Source organism: Pempheris klunzingeri, chromosome 20 (assembly GCF_042242105.1).
Source record: "Pempheris klunzingeri isolate RE-2024b chromosome 20, fPemKlu1.hap1, whole genome shotgun sequence".
NCBI classification, from domain to species: Eukaryota; Metazoa; Chordata; class Actinopteri; order Acropomatiformes; family Pempheridae; genus Pempheris; species Pempheris klunzingeri.
Window position 1 is genome coordinate 954611 of NC_092031.1, and position 17482 is coordinate 972092.

A 17482-nucleotide genomic window follows, 5' to 3' on the forward strand; every position below is an offset into this window, starting at 1 on the left:
ATGGGGTCAGTGGTGCTTTACAGAGTTCTGCAGGATTTAAGAGACGATGAATTCAAGGATTTCCAGTGGTATCTGACGAAGCCTGAGGTCATGGGCGGCTACAAGCCCATCAAAGAGTGCCAGTTGGAGAAAGCAGAGAGGCGGGACACAGTGGATCTGATGGTGCAGACATTCACACCTGAAGGAGCTCTGAAGGTGACCAAGAAGGTTTTAGAGGAGATGAACAGGAACGATCTGGTGCAGAAGCTGCCAGGCACCAGTTCAGAACCAGCAGGTCAGTCACACATCTGATTAGGGCCCGAGCACCAAGCGGTGTATTTTAAAGGTCTCTCAAATGGGTGTGGCAAAATGACTCCTTAGCGCCCCCTAATTTCAAGCCCCGGAACTGCGTTTTGTGCATGTGTACATTGATCTGATCCACTTCAAACTTGGTCAGCTGGTAGAAAAGACATGAGTGCAATTTCTGGAAAAATTGTGATGTGAATGCTGTCTGCTGACGTAACACTGGTCCACATGACATAACATGTAACATGCCAATACCGGTCGTGATCTTTTCACCCAATCTTTATTTCACACACACACAAACCCCAAACCACCAAAAAGGTAAACAAAAAGGGACTGGAGACCCCGGCCAAAAGGAACAAAAGAAGGGAAAGGCCAGGCCAACCCTGCAGCGGATCGTCGCTCCTGACGCCTCCCCCTAACCTAATAAAGACATAAAAAACTAGAGTAAACAAAAGACGAATAACGTAACTACCGGCGATCTCCAACCCAAACTAACAAAACAAACTAAAACAAAATCCCAGCCTCCAAACGGGCCTGGAACTAAAAGGGTGTGGAGAAAGGAGAACTCAAAATGGAGGAGGAAAAAGACCCTTCTCTCTACCTGTATCAGGTAACGTCACAGGCATGTCACTATGCGTCTGTGTGTCTCTGTGTGTCCTCTCCCTCTTACCCCCCCCTCCTCCTCTCTACCTGAGTGGTGATACACCTCAGGTGCGCACTCAGGCAGAGGAAGGCAGGAGACAGAGCTGACACAGAGAGAGAGAGAGAGAGAGAGAGAGAGGCACCCTGCGGCACGTAACAATTACCATTTCACAATTAAACAAACAAACTTGACACCACGCCACGGTCTAAAACGATTTGCCTCTTCAGCCACACCTGTTTGCCTCTTCAGCCTCTCCTTGTTCGGCCTGTGAGTTTAGGTGGACGGCCGTGTCTGGCTAGGTTTGCAGTTGTGTGTCGTATCTTCTCTGATGATGATGATGTGCAGTTGATGAAAGGAAACTTCCGCTGACAATGACTTAGTGAATAAAATAGGTTTATTGCAAAAAGGTCAGTTGTCTAACAGGCACCATGGAGGCCTGGGAAGACGTTCAGCCAATTCTAGGAACAGACAGTGTAACCCTCAGCCGAATCTGCTGTCTCTCTGTCCTCGTCTTCCTCGAGCCACCTCTCTGGTCACTTCTTTATACCCCCTTTGACCATACATCCCAACATCTGGTTTTCATCCATATAACAGATCTATTCTTTGTTTTAGGGGTACAAGGATATATTAGAAGGACACCATCCCCCAGTATCTAGTAAGGGGGAGCAAAGGTCAGATCTGCACTGCCCAGGTCAGGCAATTCCCAGTCTCTCTGTCTCCAGATAATCGATCACAGATCCAAAACAGAGAAACACTGACCACTACCAACATCATATGCCCTAAAGGCACATACCAAACACTACATTCATATTTATACTCACTAAAGGCACATATCAGACACTACATGTGCCATACAATTTCCATTTCCGGATGATGGATTGAACAGTGCTCCGTGAGATGTTCAAAGCTTGGGAAATCTTTTTATAGCCTAACCCTGCTTTAAACTTCTCCACAACTTTATCCCTGACCTGTCTGGTCAGGTTCCTGTAGATCCTGTGGATCCTGGTCCTGGTCCGACCTTTTTCTGTCGTTGAGGATGAAGGGTTCAAAAATGTCATTAAAATCCTGGACCCATCATACTCCATTCCAAGCCGCAAAACTGTAAAGGCAATGGTGGAAGCAAGGTACACTGTAACCAAAGAGAAGGCCTTGGCAGAAATGAAACAGACTTCAGCTGTTAGTTTGACTGCTGACATGTGGACATCAGTCAACATGGATGCATACCTTGGTGTCACTTGCCATTATGTGTCAGACAGCCTAGATGTGGCTACTGTGCTTTTAGGGGTGCAGTATTTTCCATTGACCCACACAGCAGCTAATATTTCAGATGCAATTGCAAATTTGATGACAGAGTGGGGAATCAGTGAAAAGGTCTGTGGGATGGTTACTGATGGAGCTCACAATATTGTGGCAAGTGTTACGCAGTTAAATGTTAGACATGTTTATTGCTTTGCCCACATGCTGAATCTCATTGTCAAAAAATCACTCTGTCAGACTTCTGAGCTGGAAAACATGCGCAGCAGGGCCCGCACAATAGTGGCACACTTCAAGTCCAGTTCAAAAGCAAAGGAAAAGTTGTGCTCTATTCAAGCTAATATGGGCATGCCCCAAAAAAAGCTTGTTCAAGAGGTGGAAACCAGATGGAACAGCACTTATGCCATGCTCCATAGGCTTTATGAGCAGAGAGAACCTTTAGGGGCAGCCCTGGCATCACTTAGCACTGACATAGTGCCTTTCACTGCTGATGACTATGCAGCAATCAACCAGTGCCTGACAGTTTTAAGGCCATTCTATCAGGCAACTGTTGAGCTTTCTGAGGAAAGGAGAGTGTCGGGGTCAAAGGCAATTCCTATAGCCAAAATGCTGAGACATGTAATTTCTGCCGAATGTGCCCAAATGGCTCCTTGTATTGGTGCCATGCTTGCCAACCATTTGAAAACAAATTTGAATGAAAAATTCAGTGGCTTGGAAAAGGTGAACTCCCTGTCTGTGGCCACCATCTTGGATCCACGGTTTAAACAGGCTGGCTTTACTAATCAAAGCAATGCTCAGGCTGCTGTAGAAAGGCTGACACGAGAGTGTGCCAGTCGTATTGATGGGTCGGCAGAAGATGTTTCACTGGAGACTGCAACAACATCTGCCAGTGCTGGTGAAGAAAATTACAACTTGTGGGCTTTACTGGACAACTATGTAGAGTGTCAGCACCACACCAGCAGTGTATCTGCCAGCGCTGCAGTGGAGATCCAGAGGTATGCATGTTGATTACTGTTGACACATCAGTTGTTTTATTCAGTCATTCATTGTCTTACTGTCTGTGTCATAGATATTTGAAAGAACAAATTCTGACAAGAGCAGAGGATCCCCTGAAGTACTGGGTGGCACGAAAGACTTTATATCCTACGCTGTGGAAACTTGCATGCAAGTATCTGTGCATCCCAGCATCATCTGTTCCCTGTGAAAGGATATTTTCCAAAGCTGGGGAGCTGGTCAGCCAGAAGAGGAGCCGACTGAAGCCTGCGACAGTAGAAAAAATTATATTTCTCAATAAAAACCTGTGAAGACAAATAACTTGTGTGCTTCTGTGAATAATCATTCCAAATGAACCATACAAGTCCCCAAATGACAAACCATTATCTTTAAAGGTTTTCCTTAAAAACACTTCACACACAAAAAATTCTGAATTCAAACACCATGATCATTAGGAAGGATCTCTAATCCTGTTAGGGACTTTTAGTACAGTTACTAAATAAAGCTCAACGTTTTAATAAACCCTTAACCAACATTTAACCCTTAATATAATTTGCATTTATTCTTTGGGTTCATCTGAAATGTGTTTTAGAGTATGAGGGAGAGCATCTGCATATGTTATTGTAATGATGATATAATCATTATTTGGTTTGAATGAACAAAACACTTGAATGACCACACAGACTTTTCTGAACTTTTATTGCCGTCATGGGATTGAAACAGTGCTTCAGTCGTGCTCTTCAGAGGTTGCTATGACTACAGTTGTCCTCCAGATGTCACCGTCACTGAAGTCTTGAAGCTTTGAAGCTTTTTCGGCACAATTGTCAGGAAGCCTCAGCGCTTCATGAGGCTTCACTTGCCCACCACTAGTAATTAGGTACTTTAATTACTTTACTTAGTTACTTTTCAAAAACATGATGCACAACCTGAATACACTATAAAACAACAGACCTTTCAGCCTAATTCTATTCTTTCTGCATATTCTGTTATAGAAAACTGAATCAAATGAAACTGTCTTTTTTACAACTTGTTTTATCAGTTTCACTCTTTTAACTTTATGCACATTACATCTGTTAACCTTTCCTGCTTTAGTCTCCCGACCGTGGTTGGGGGACACAGGGGAGATCAGTCATCTCCAGGGCCGAAGGCAGCTTTTCCTCCGGGGTTAACTCCCGTGGACTTCACGCTTGTTAACGGTAGTAGTGACACAGAAAGAACAGGCCGTTTTGCTGCTGAAGAGTTGGGGCTTTATTGGCTATCTGCACTGTAACATAAACGTTAAACTCGCTACCTGCCCCGGTCGCCATACCTGTCTCTCTCTTGCGTTTCAGGTACACCCTCTCTGTCTGCTCCGCGGACTCATTCACACAGGCACGCGCCTCCGCTGCGCGCACGCACTCACTCACATTCACGCACTGAGCTGCCTGGTCTACACACACTGGAGCTAGACACATCCCACATTACATCACTACGTCATCACTGTCACACACAGTTAAGCAAATCAGCGACAGTTGTTTCAACCAGCATGTCTTGTTGACATGTGTATGATTCATGGGGTAATTATAAAATGAGTCTCACCGTTGATTTCTCATCCAGTCAGGAGCAGGACTTTGTTTGCGGTCCATAAGAGGATAACACCAGTGGTGCAGTAGTAGATAGTACATTGTGTTCACTGTATTTTCTGGAGTCTTGTAGATGATGTTATTTGTAATTAGTAGGAGACTTTAATGTGTAATGATGGTTTGAACTGAGCAACTAGCTTGTGTTGGCCGATCAGAGCTTCTGTTGCTGCTCTGATAGTTTGGTGTCACATTTTTCCTTCTGATTTCAGCAGGGAGCCACGATGTGGTCAGTGGTGCTTTACAGAGTTCTGCAGGATTTAAGAGACGATGAATTCAAGGATTTCCAGTGGTATCTGACGAAGCCTGAGGTCATGGGCGGCTACAAGCCCATCAAAAAGTGCCAGTTGGAGAAAGCAGAGAGGCGGGACACAGTGGATCTGATGGTGCAGACATTCACACCTGAAGGAGCTCTGAAGGTGACCAAGAAGATTTTAGAGGAGATGAACAGGAACGATCTGGTGCAGAAGCTGCCAGGCACAAGTTCACAACCAGCAGGTCAGTCACACATCTGATTAGGGCCCGAGCACCAAGCGGTGTATTTTAAAGGTCTCTCAAATAGGTGTGGCAAAATGACTCCTTAGCGCCCCCTAATTTCAAGCCCCGGAACTGCGTTTTGTGCATGTGTACATTGATCTGATCCACTTCAAACTTGGTCAGCTGGTAGAAAAGACATGAGTGCAATTTCTGGAAAAATTGTGATGTGAATGCTGACGTAACACTGGTCCACATGACATAACATGTAACATGCCAATACCGGTCGTGATCTTTTCACCCAATCTTTATTTCACACACACACAAACCCCAAACCACCAAAAAGGTAAACAAAAAGGGACTGGAGACCCCGGCCAAAAGGAACAAAAGAAGGGAAAGGCCAGGCCAACCCTGCAGCGGATCGTCGCTCCTGACGCCTCCCCCTAACCTAATAAAGACATAAAAAACTAGAGTAAACAAAAGACGAATAACGTAACTACCGGCGATCTCCAACCCAAACTAACAAAACAAACTAAAACAAAATCCCAGCCTCCAAACGGGCCTGGAACTAAAAGGGTGTGGAGAAAGGAGAACTCAAAATGGAGGAGGAAAAAGACCCTTCTCTCTACCTGTATCAGGTAACGTCACAGGCATGTCACTATGCGTCTGTGTGTCTCTGTGTGTCCTCTCCCTCTTACCCCCCCCTCCCCCTCTCTACCTGAGTGGTGATACACCTCAGGTGCGCACTCAGGCAGAGGAGAGAGAGAGAGTGAGAGAGAGAGAGAAGCACCCTGCGGCATGTAACAATTACCATTTCACAATTAAACAAACAAACTTGACACCACGCCACGGTCTAAAATGATTTGCCACTTCAGCCACACCTGGCTGATTATATGCCCTCTCACAAGCAGGGATGCCCTCAGCGTTGGGAAGCTCACAGCAAAACAAACAAAGGAATCCAATGTAATACAAATTAAACACATGAACACACACCAGAGCACCTTCTTCCACATGACTTCTGGCAAACTGCAAACGGGACTTCTTATGGTTTTCTTTTAACAATGGCTTTCTTCTTGCCACTCTTCCATAAAGGCCAGAATTGTGCAGTGCAGACTAATAGTTGTCCTGTGGACAGATTCCCCCACCTGAGCTGTGGATCTCTGCAGTTGGTCCAGAGTCACCACGGGCCTCTTGGCTGCATCTCTGATCGGTGCTCTCCTTGTTCGGCCTGTAAGTTTAGGTGGACGGCCGTGTCTGGCTAGGTTTGCAGTTGTGCCATACAATTTCCATTTCTGGATGATGGATTGAACAGTGCTCCGTGAGATGTTCAGAGCTTGGGAAATCTTTTTATAGCCTAACCCTGCTTTAAACTTCTCCACAACTTTATCCCTGACCTGTCTGGTCAGGTACCTGTAGATCCTGTGGATCCTGGTCCTGGCCCCGCTGATGTGGTTCTCCACCAGCCAATGGATGTGCGTCTGTCCAAGGCTACAGCCTGTCCGTCCTTGGGAGCTGGATCTCTCCTTCACTGTGGTGCTCCCGGAGGTTTCTCTTTTCCCACTGGGTTTTTTGAGTTTTTCCTTCCCGAAGAAGGAGGGTCATAAAGGGCAGGTGATGCCTCGGACTGATCCATCGGACTGATCCATTGGCCTCATCGACTGCTGGACTCTTTATTAGATTGTTTGTTCGCTTACACTTGTTTATTTCAGTGAACTTTGTAAAGCACTGTGAGACACTCTGTTGTCATATTGGGCTATACAAATACATTGAATTGAATTGAATTGAATTGAATTGGTGTGTTCCTTGGACATTATGATGCTGTTTGCTCCCCAATATTCTCTTAACAAACCTCTGAGGCCGTCACAGAACAGCTGTATTTGTACTGAGATTAGATTACACACAGGTGGACTCTCTTTAGTCATTAGGTCTACATTCGATCATTCAGCAATCATCAGGCAACTTCTGAAGGCAATTGGCTGCACTCAGAGAAACGGGGGCTGAATACTTTTGCAAGCCACTGTGGCCTGTTGGTAGAGACTGATGTGTCAGATCCAGTAAGGACGTGTTAATTAGGGGCAGGACCTCCTTAAGGAGTCCAGTAGGAACGGGGTCTAGGAGACATGTTGACGATCTAGATGAGGAGATTATTGAGGCCAATTCAGCAAGATCAATTGCAGAAAAACAGTCCGAGTACATTGTGCATTTGATGTATACATTGTGACTGTGGGTGAAACGCTGTGGCCGTGAGAGCGAGTTAAAGGCAAAAGTTTCCAATCACTCCTATCACCCACTCTAGCCCTGAATATTCCACCACATACACACATGTGAAATGTGAAAAAGGAGGATAAAACTTTTTATTTTCAAAAGGTTGAATGATGGACTGATGGAAGACAAGATGGTGAACGTTTTAAAGCTTCAATGGGGTTTCTAGCTAAAAGTATGAAGGAGCTATAAGGGCTTAAAGTTGGTTGAAGAAATGGAAATTTGTGCTGTGACAGTCTGAACTACACTCACTGCGCCACCTGGTGGAAACAGGAAGTAACACCAATAATCATTTGATTTGCATGAAATTTTCAGTGTAGTCAACACGTCATATACTGCAGTGCTTCTCAATTATTCCCCCCCCCCCCCCCCCCCCCCGCGACTATAAATAGTATAATTTGCCTATAAGATTGTTCTAAGTACACCTCTGCATAACACTGTGTCCTTGTTAACATTAAAGAAAACAGTGTCTGTGTGAAAACACAGTGTGTCTGTCTGTCTTTCAGGAGCAGCAGGAGGAGAAGTGAAGGATGAGGAGACTTGTACAAGAGGAGAGGAGGAGCAGGAGAACACAGCTGGTCCATTCAGAGAACCAGCTGTGTTCAAACCCCCGGTTCCCCCCACCAACATGCCCGCTGCGGCTACCACATCCAGTTCCACCGGGCGAAACTTGGAGGGCCCCTCTCCTGCTAAACAGGTGAAAATAGACTTGAGAGCGACAGGACTTAGTGATGTAATGTGCATAAAGTTAAAAGAGTGAAACTGATAAAACAAGTTTTAAAAAAGACAGTTTCATTTGATTCAGTTTTCTATAACAGAATATGCAGAAAGAATAGAATTAGGCTGAAAGGTCTGTTGTTTTATAGTGTATTCAGGTTGTGCATCATGTTTTTGAAAAGTAACTAAGTAAAGTAATTAAAGTACCTAATTACTTTTAAAAGTAAGTAATCAGTAAAGTAACTGGATTACTTTCTTGGAGAAGTAATCAGTAACTTATTACTATTTCCAAGTAACTTGACCAACACTGGTGCTAACACAGAGAGCCTGCCGAGGTGCCACTCAAAGAGACGTCACTGTTGTTAAACAGACGTCACTTTGAGCGCCACAACAGATCACTGAAGACGTAGATGTGTAATATGTGTGGGTAAAGTTCAAAGTGACGGCTATATGACAGTTTTAAAAGAAGTGAAGAGAGAAAAGTCCGACTGATTCCAAGAACTGGCTCTCTTAAAAAAAAAGCCCATCATCCCACACTAAGAACCTGTGTCTTGTACATGAGTTTGAATGAACGCAGCTCTTTCAGGGTGTTTGTGGCTCTTAAAAGAGTCTTTGTGGTTCCTGTTGTGTTACCAGGAGTCAGTCTACGCTCTCTCTCCGGATGTTCTCCGAGGTAAAATCCCTGTTTTAGTGAATGGAGTCTGGTGTGTGTGCAGAGAGCGATAGAACGGCTACTCACCAAATATTACAAGACCATCAGTAACACAGACGGCCAAACTGCTCTGGATCTGGCAGAGCCGTCCACCAAAGCAGTGCTGACAGGTGAGCAGCACCATGTGACCTCCGCCTGGTGAACACAGAAAAGAGGAACTTCTTAAAAGTGCAACTTTTTGGGGTTCAAAAATGACTGGTAGGTAGTAAAAGTGTTGGAACTGGTCCAGGATCCTTTTGGTTTAACCACAAACAGCCGTTCTATCGCTCTCTGCACACACACCAGACTACATTCACTAAAACAGGGATTTTAGAGAACAGGACACAGGAGCTGCTCCATTATTACAATTTTCAAATTAAATATTTTGAAACCAAAGAGACAGAAATCAAAAATCTTATCTGTGAGCAGTGTTGGTCAAGTTACTTGGAAATAGTAATAAGTTACTGATTACTGATTACTTCTCCAAGAAAGTAATCCAGTTACTTTACTGATTACTTACTTTTAAAAGTAATTAGTAGTGATGGGCAAATGATACCGAGGCTTTGGAGCTTGTGTCACTCTTCCTGAAGCGGAGTGATTCGAAGCGCTGTGTAGGAGCTTGTATCAAAACACCAGTGTCACTGTTTCGCTTCGCGCTTCATTGCTTCAGAATGTTTCGAAGCTTTTCATTGGCTCATGGTCTTTCAGTGTGTGTCATTGGCTCATGGTTTCAATGCATTCTGAGCCAATGACAGCTTGACAGGTTTGACAGATTTGAGTGGTTTGGTGCCGTACCAGCTATATAAGATGCATCATTATGCTTCAAAATGGGGTTCTAAAGTTTGGGATCATTTTGATCTCATACCACCAAATAAGGTATAATGCAGTTTATGGCATACATTTTATGTTTCCATAATTGAATTGTATTTTTAATTTTTAAATGGGTCTAAAAATTACAATTGCTTGTAGGTGCGGTGTTTGCTGTGCACACAAGAGTTGTCTTACAGCAACAACACATCATCTATGCTGAGACACTTGCGTGACAATCATACCCAGCAAACCAGTGACCCTGTCAACACTGGAAATCCTGACAGTAAGCTAAATATATATGTATTTATTCTGTATATATGTATGTGTGTGTGTCTATTTATTGTAGATGTTGTGTATCATATTCATACAGCAACCTTTCTCCCACACAGTGTCCAGAAAACAGAAGCTGGATGAGGCCTTGGTGGACATGATAGTTAAAGATGGTCAGCCTTTTTCTGTCGTTAAGGATGAAGGGTTCAAAAATTTCCTTAAAATCCTGGACCCATCATACTCCATTCCAAGCCGCAAAACTGTAAAGGCAATGGTGGAAGCAAGGTACACTGTAACCAAAGAGAAGGCCTTGGCAGAAATGAAACAGACTTCAGCTGTTAGTTTGACTGCTGACATGTGGACATCAGTCAACATGGATGCATACCTTGGTGTCACTTGCCATTATGTGTCAGACAGCCTAGATGTGGCTACTGTGCTTTTAGGGGTGCAGTATTTTCCTTTGACCCACACAGCAGCTAATATTTCAGATGCAATTGCAAATTTGATGACAGAGTGGGGAATCAGTGAAAAGGTCTGTGGGATGGTTACTGATGGAGCTCACAATATTGTGGCAAGTGTTACGCAGTTAAATGTTAGACATGTTTATTGCTTTGCCCACATGCTGAATCTCATTGTCAAAAAATCACTCTGTCAGACTTCTGAGCTGGAAAACATGCGCAGCAGGGCCCGCACAATAGTGGCACACTTCAAGTCCAGTTCAAAAGCAAAGGAAAAGTTGAGCTCTATTCAAGCTAATATGGGCATGCCCCAAAAAAAGCTTGTTCAAGAGGCCGAAACCAGATGGAACAGCACTTGTGCCATGCTCCATAGGCTTTATGAGCAGAGAAAACCTTTAGGGGCAGCCCTGGCATCACTTAGCACTGACATAGTGCCTTTCACTGCTGATGACTATGCAGCAATCAACCAGTGCCTGACAGTTTTAAGGCCATTCTATCAGGCAACTGTTGAGCTTTCTGAGGAAAGGAGAGTGTCGGGGTCAAAGGCAATTCCTATAGCCAAAATGCTGAGACATGTAATTTCTGCCGAATGTGCCCAAATGGCTCCTTGTATTGGTGCCATGCTTGCCAACCATTTGAAAACAAATTTGAATGAAAAATTCAGTGGCTTGGAAAAGGTGAACTCCCTGTCTGTGGCCACCATCTTGGATCCACGGTTTAAACAGGCTGGCTTTACTAATCAAAGCAATGCTCAGGCTGCTGTAGAAAGGCTGACACGAGAGTGTGCCAGTCGTATTGATGGGTCGGCAGAAGATGTTTCCCTGGAGACTGCAACAACATCTGCCAGTGCTGGTGAAGAAAATTACAACTTGTGGGCTTTACTGGACAACTATGTAGAGTGTCAGCACCACACCAGCAGTGTATCTGCCAGCGCTGCAGTGGAGATCCAGAGGTATGCATGTTGATTACTGTTGACACATCAGTTGTTTTATTCAGTCATTCATTGTCTTACTGTCTGTGTCATAGATATTTGAAAGAACAAATTCTGACAAGAGCAGAGGATCCCCTGAAGTACTGGGTGGCACGAAAGACTTTATATCCTACGCTGTGGAAACTTGCATGCAAGTATCTGTGCATCCCAGCATCATCTGTTCCCTGTGAAAGGATATTTTCCAAAGCTGGGGAGCTGGTCAGCCAGAAGAGGAGCCGACTGAAGCCTGCGACAGTAGAAAAAATTATATTTCTCAATAAAAACCTGTGAAGACAAATAACTTGTCTGCTTCTGTGAATAATCATTCCAAATGAACCATACAAGTCCCCAAATGACAAACCATTATCTTTAAAGGTTTTCCTTAAAAACACTTCACACACAAAAAATTCTGAATTCAAACACCATGATCAGTAGGAAGGATCTCTAATCCTGTTAGGGACTTTTAGTACAGTTACTAAATAAAGCTCAACGTTTTAATAAACCCTTAACCAACATTTAACCCTTAATATAATTTGCATTTATTCTTTGGGTTCATCTGAAATGTGTTTTAGAGTATGAGGGAGAGCATCTGCATATGTTATTGTAATGATGATATAATCATTATTTGGTTTGAATGAACAAAACACTTGAATGACCACACAGACTTTTCTGAACTTTTACTGCTGTCATGGGATTGAAACAGTGCTTCAGTTGTGCTCTTCAGAGGTTGCTATGACTACAGTTGTCCTCCAGATGTCACCGTCACTGAAGTCTTGAAGCTTTGAAGCTTTTTCGGCACAATTGTCAGGAAGCCTCAGTGCTTCATGAGGCTTCACTTGCCCACCACTAGTAATTAGGTACTTTAATTACTTTACTTAGTTACTTTTCAAAAACATGACGCACAACCTGAATACACTATAAAACAATAGACCTTTCAGCCTAATTCTATTCTTTCTGCATATTCTGTTATAGAAAACTGAATCAAATGAAACTGTCTTTTTTAAAACTTGTTTTATCAGTTTCAGTCTTTTAACTTTATGCACATTGCATCACTAAGTCCTGTCGCTCTCAAGTCTATTTTCACCTGTTTAGCAGGAGAGGGGCCCTCCAAGTTTGGCCCGGTGGAACTGGATGTGGTAGCCGCAGCGGGCATGTCGGTGGGGGGAACCGGGGGTTTGACATTCCTGTGCCACAAAACAAAATCACGATTTAGTAACGCAGCCTGAAAGTAACAGTAATCTAATTACTGTTTTACAGTAACGCGTTACTTCTAACGCGTTACTGCCCATCAGTGTCTGTGAGTAATGTATATAACTGTGTGTGTGTGTGTGTGTGGACTGATTCCCCTGCACAACGCTGCCTCGTACGGGGTGAGGACACACACACACACACACACACAGAGTCTGGTGTCTGGCTGATGAGCTGCTGATTGAAGAGACAGAAAGTGGACAAAAACACACTAGTGATGAAGAGTGTGTGTGTGGTTCCAGGAGCTGAGCTCGGTATCTGTGGGTTCTTGAAGAACCTCGGACTGGAGCATCTTCTGGAGATCTTTGACAGAGAGCAGGTGAGGTCACCTGTTTCTTTCTCAGGCTGGTTTGTCTCTTCGCAGTTTATTTGTGTCTCTTTTTCTGTAGGATGTGAGAACAAATGTCCTTTGTTTCACTAAAGTGACACGTTTCACGCATCACTTTAGTGAAAATACATTTATAGAAAACAAACCATGTGTGTGAAATAAATGCAACACTGCTGCATTTATTGCAGAACAAGCTGACTTATCTAATATTGTGTGTGGTGTGTGTGTGTGTGTGTGTGTGTGTGTGTGTGTGTGTGTGTGTGTGTGTGTGTGTGTGTGTGTGTGTCACTCTGGATGTGCTGGTGGAGATGGGCCACCGTGAGCTGAAGGAGATCGGCATCAACGCCTACGGACACAAGATCATCAAAGGTGTGGAGAGGCTGATCAGCAGGCTGCAGAGTGAGGACACACACACACACACACACACACACACACACACACACACACACGTTTAAACACACTACATGTTAATCACGCCTGTCTGTTTCACATCAACAACTGAGAAAGATCTGTGAAGCAGCATGTTGTCTGATCCTGATTCTGTGTCTCTGTGGTCGTCCTGTGTCTTTCTTTAGATCCACTGTTGTTCTGGATCAACATGTTCTCTGTCTTTCTTTAGTCTCCTCTGATGAACAACATGTCTGATTCCTGGATTTCCTCCATGTTTCTCCAGTCTGAAGTCTTTTCTCACTCATTCTGCTTCACTGACTTCTGGAACCTTCTAGCTGAGGTTGGACACATTTTAGGGACATGAAGAAGAAGAAGGTCCTCCAAGAGACGACGTCACCAGAAGAAGTTGAATGTGTTGATGATGTTTAACGAGCTGTATTTCACTTCTGACTGATGAAAGAATGATAAAAATATATAATATATATATTTGGTCATATGAACTACTCACATTCCCCACACAAGGAGCACTGTGGTATAATTTCTGTGAGTAGATCTGCGGCTCTCTGGCAGGTTAGCTCTGGTTTTCTGTTGAAGGGCAGACTCGTCTCTCTCATAAAAGAGCAGGACGGCAGATAGATGCTGCATAAGTCGAGAGCTCAGACAATTGGACGTGTCATTGTTGAGAAACCAATAGCTGTTCAGAAGTGGCTCTTCACAATCCGGTGCGGACACACGTCCACTCAAGCAATCAGCGGTGCTATTATAGTGTGAAATTACATGCGGAGCAGCAGGACTGAAAACAATGAAGATGAACTGGGAGCATTATAGCAGAATCTTCTCTGAACCATTTTATTATCACGTTTTCTCTCCCTGCTGGAGAAAAAACAGCCAAGATGATTCGATCTGACACAAAACAAACGGCACACCGTGATGCTATAAGTGGACGAGGCCTGTTTCCCCTCACGGCGAGGGAACAGCTGAATTATCTGGGTCTTTCTGAGAGAAGCTTGTTTTTCAATGCATTAAGATACTAGTTAATATGAACTGCCTCCGCTATAGGGAACTAGAGAGTGTCTGTGTCATACTGTAGGGAACTAGAGAGTGTCTGTGTCATACTGTAGGGAACTAGAGAGTGTCTGTGTCATACTGTAGGGAACTAGAGAGTGTCTGTGTCATACTGTAGGGAACTAGAGAGTGTCCGTGTCATATTGTAGGGAACTAGAGAGTGTCTGTGTCATACTGTAGGGAACTACAGAGTGTCTGTATCACACTGTGGGAACTACAGAGTGTCTGTGTCATATTGTAGGGAACTACAGAGTGTCTGTATCACACTGTGGGAACTACAGAGTGTCTGTGTCATACTGTAGGGAACTAGAGAGTGTCTGTGTCATACTGTAGGGAACTAGAGAGTGTCTGTGTCATACCGTAGGGAACTAGAGAGTGTCTGTGTCATACTGTAGGGAACTAGAGAGTGTCTGTGTCACATTGTAGGGAACTAGAGAGTGTCTATGCTACACTATAGGGAACTAGAGAGTGTCTGTGTCACACTGTAGGGAACTAGAGAGTGTCTGTGTCATACTGTAGGGAACTAGAGAGTGTCTGTGTCACACTGTAGGGAACTAGAGAGTGTCTGTGTCATACTGTAGGGAACTAGAGAGTGTCTATGCTACACTATAGGGAACTAGAGGGTGTCTGTGTCATACTGTAGGGAACTACAGAGTGTCTGTATCACACTGTAGGGAACTACAGAGTGTCTGTGTATGAACGGTGAATGAACTGTGAAAATGAATAAAAAGGAACAGAAGTCAAGGGCAAGACGTGGGAACATGTTTGTTAGATCAGAAGGACACGTTAGCATGAAGCTAACGTGGTTTGCTGTGGCTCACATGTGACGACCTTTTCTCGTGGCGTCTTGTGGTTGGAGTATTTGTTGCTGCTGAGTGTCAGTGAACGCCTCTCTGCTGCCCACGGGCCTATCCAGAGTACCTGATCACTTACCAGATCATGAAGCCTGACGAGTCTGTGGATGGAGGAGGAGGAGGAGGAACGAGGATGAAGAACGAGTAGGAGGAGATGCCGAAGAGGAGAGCTCATCATTACTATCTGCATGCACAAAGAAAACTTTATTTATAAAATGTATAAAACACATCTGTTTTTATGAGATGCCTGTTTGATCCTGCTGTGTTTTTTCTATTGGTAGAAAGAAGTGTGTTTACTGACGTGTTGTAGGAGCATGTTGGTTTGTTAACATTTATCATGTGGGAAGTTATTGAAGCTGAGCTGTGTATGATCATAGATGATAGTATGAACCCACAGTGGTAATCTGGTTCTAAATACAGAGGCACAGGAGAGGCTGATCTGGTTTAGTTTCGAGTCCAAACTAACCTGTCAAAACACCAAAGTCACACAATAACACGGACAAAATGATGGTTGCAGCAGCTCCTCTGTTCTGTGAGGTTAAATTCCAGTTTTTTTAAATGGAGTCTGGTGTGAGAGCAATTTAATGGCTGTTTGTGGTTAAACCAAAAGGATCTTACAGGTGGTTAGTTCAGGTGTCTGTAATAAGAGCAGGACATTCCAGTGTCAGTGGTTAGTTCAGGTGTCTGTAATAAGAGCAGGACATTCCAGTGTCAGTGGTTAGTTCAGGTGTCTGTAATAAGAGCAGGAAAATCTTCGTAATCACAGCACACATTTTTTATTTCCCCCATAATGAGTTTTCTACCACAGCAGCAGATTGTATAATTTCAAAAGCAGCCATTTGTTCAAAGTTAGATTACCAGGAAACGTCCACAAGGTCAGTCGAGTACCATGAAAGTCAGGTTTTTAAGCAGCCAGCATGATTAAAGTTTCTAGTGATCTTTGTCTTAATTCATCACAAAGACGTGAATAAATAAGGACGCCCTTTGTTTCATCGGGATTGTTTGTATCAGACAGCAGAGTTAATTCAGGCCTCCTGTCTGATCTGCATTTTAATGGGAGTCAGAGTTTTCTTCCTCTGGGACGTCTTAGCACTTGTTTTAAAGCCTCAGCTTTCAGGACAAAGGAAAAACAATTCATGCCAAGAAAATCATTAATTCAAAAGAGATGTGATTATATGTCAGCCTGGTCATTAGCTGAATCGTACTTCATGTTTAAAAGCAGAAACTCCTTTGAACCAGTGTGTAGCTTGATGTTGAAGCCCAGTATTTCTCTCCCATGATCCTCTGTCCTCATCCTGGTGTCCGAGTGACTGGTAGGTAGTAAAAGCGTTGGAACCGATCCAGTAGATCACCTCAGCCAGAAGCCACCAAACAGGCTGCAACAGGATCCTTAGACACCAGACTCCATTGACAAAAGCAGTAATTTTACCCCACAGAACACTGGTTGCTAGTTGTTGCTGTGACTTTGGTGTTTTAACATGTTAGTCAGGATCCAAGTTGAGTCCAAAACACCAAACAAACTGAATAGTTTGAATTAATCTGATTGTGTCAAGAAAGGATCCCTACAGAGAGAGACCTGGAAAATCCCTTTGGTTTAACCACAAACAGCTGTTCTATCGCTCTCTGCACACACCAGACTACATTCACTAAAACAGGGATTTTAGAGAACAGGACACAGGAGCTGCTGTACAAACAGTTCTGCATCTTAAACTCTAAAAAAGACCCAAGACTCAGTTTGAAAAAGTACTGGTTGTAGCTTCACATTGCTGGTTTCCATTGAAAGTGACTTTGTTCAGTGATCAAATAAATAGTCCCATTTAAAATCTGTCCAAGTTGAGTCCTTGAGGATCATTTTACCATGAAAGCTGAGCAGGGCGAGTCTGAAGCAGAGTGACCAGCCCTCAGCTGAGGGTTTTACCTTCAGAAAAAGTTGCAGGACGACTGAATTACAGATCATGTTTTAATGTCAGATGGAAACAAGATGACAAAATCCACAAAGTCCTCGTGGTCAGATTTAAGACGCCAGCATGGAAACGTTCCAGGAGGCCGGAGCTCCGTCACCAAGTTCATCCTGCAACACAAGAGGACCGAGGTTATTCATGAATCAGCCTTTACAGGAAGGCCAAAGCTTTAGGGTGACATTTTACCTCC

The 17482-nt window shown here is 43.8% G+C and overlaps 1 protein-coding gene across 1 annotated transcript; it reads left to right on the top strand.

Annotated features, from left to right (window-relative positions):
- Positions 1–3418, top strand: LOC139219366 (NACHT, LRR and PYD domains-containing protein 4E-like). The gene is made up of 2 exons (XM_070851184.1): positions 1–274; positions 3252–3418. The coding sequence occupies exons 1-2, from the start codon at positions 1–3 to the stop codon at positions 3257–3259; spliced, it is 282 nt and encodes a 93-aa protein (XP_070707285.1). The 3' UTR covers positions 3260–3418.
- Positions 3419–17482: the final 14064 nt, after the last annotated feature.

Coding starts and splice junctions, on each gene's coding strand:
- LOC139219366 (XM_070851184.1), top strand. CDS start 1: ATGGGGTCAGTGGTGCTTTACAGAGTTCTGCAGGATTTAAGAGACGAT.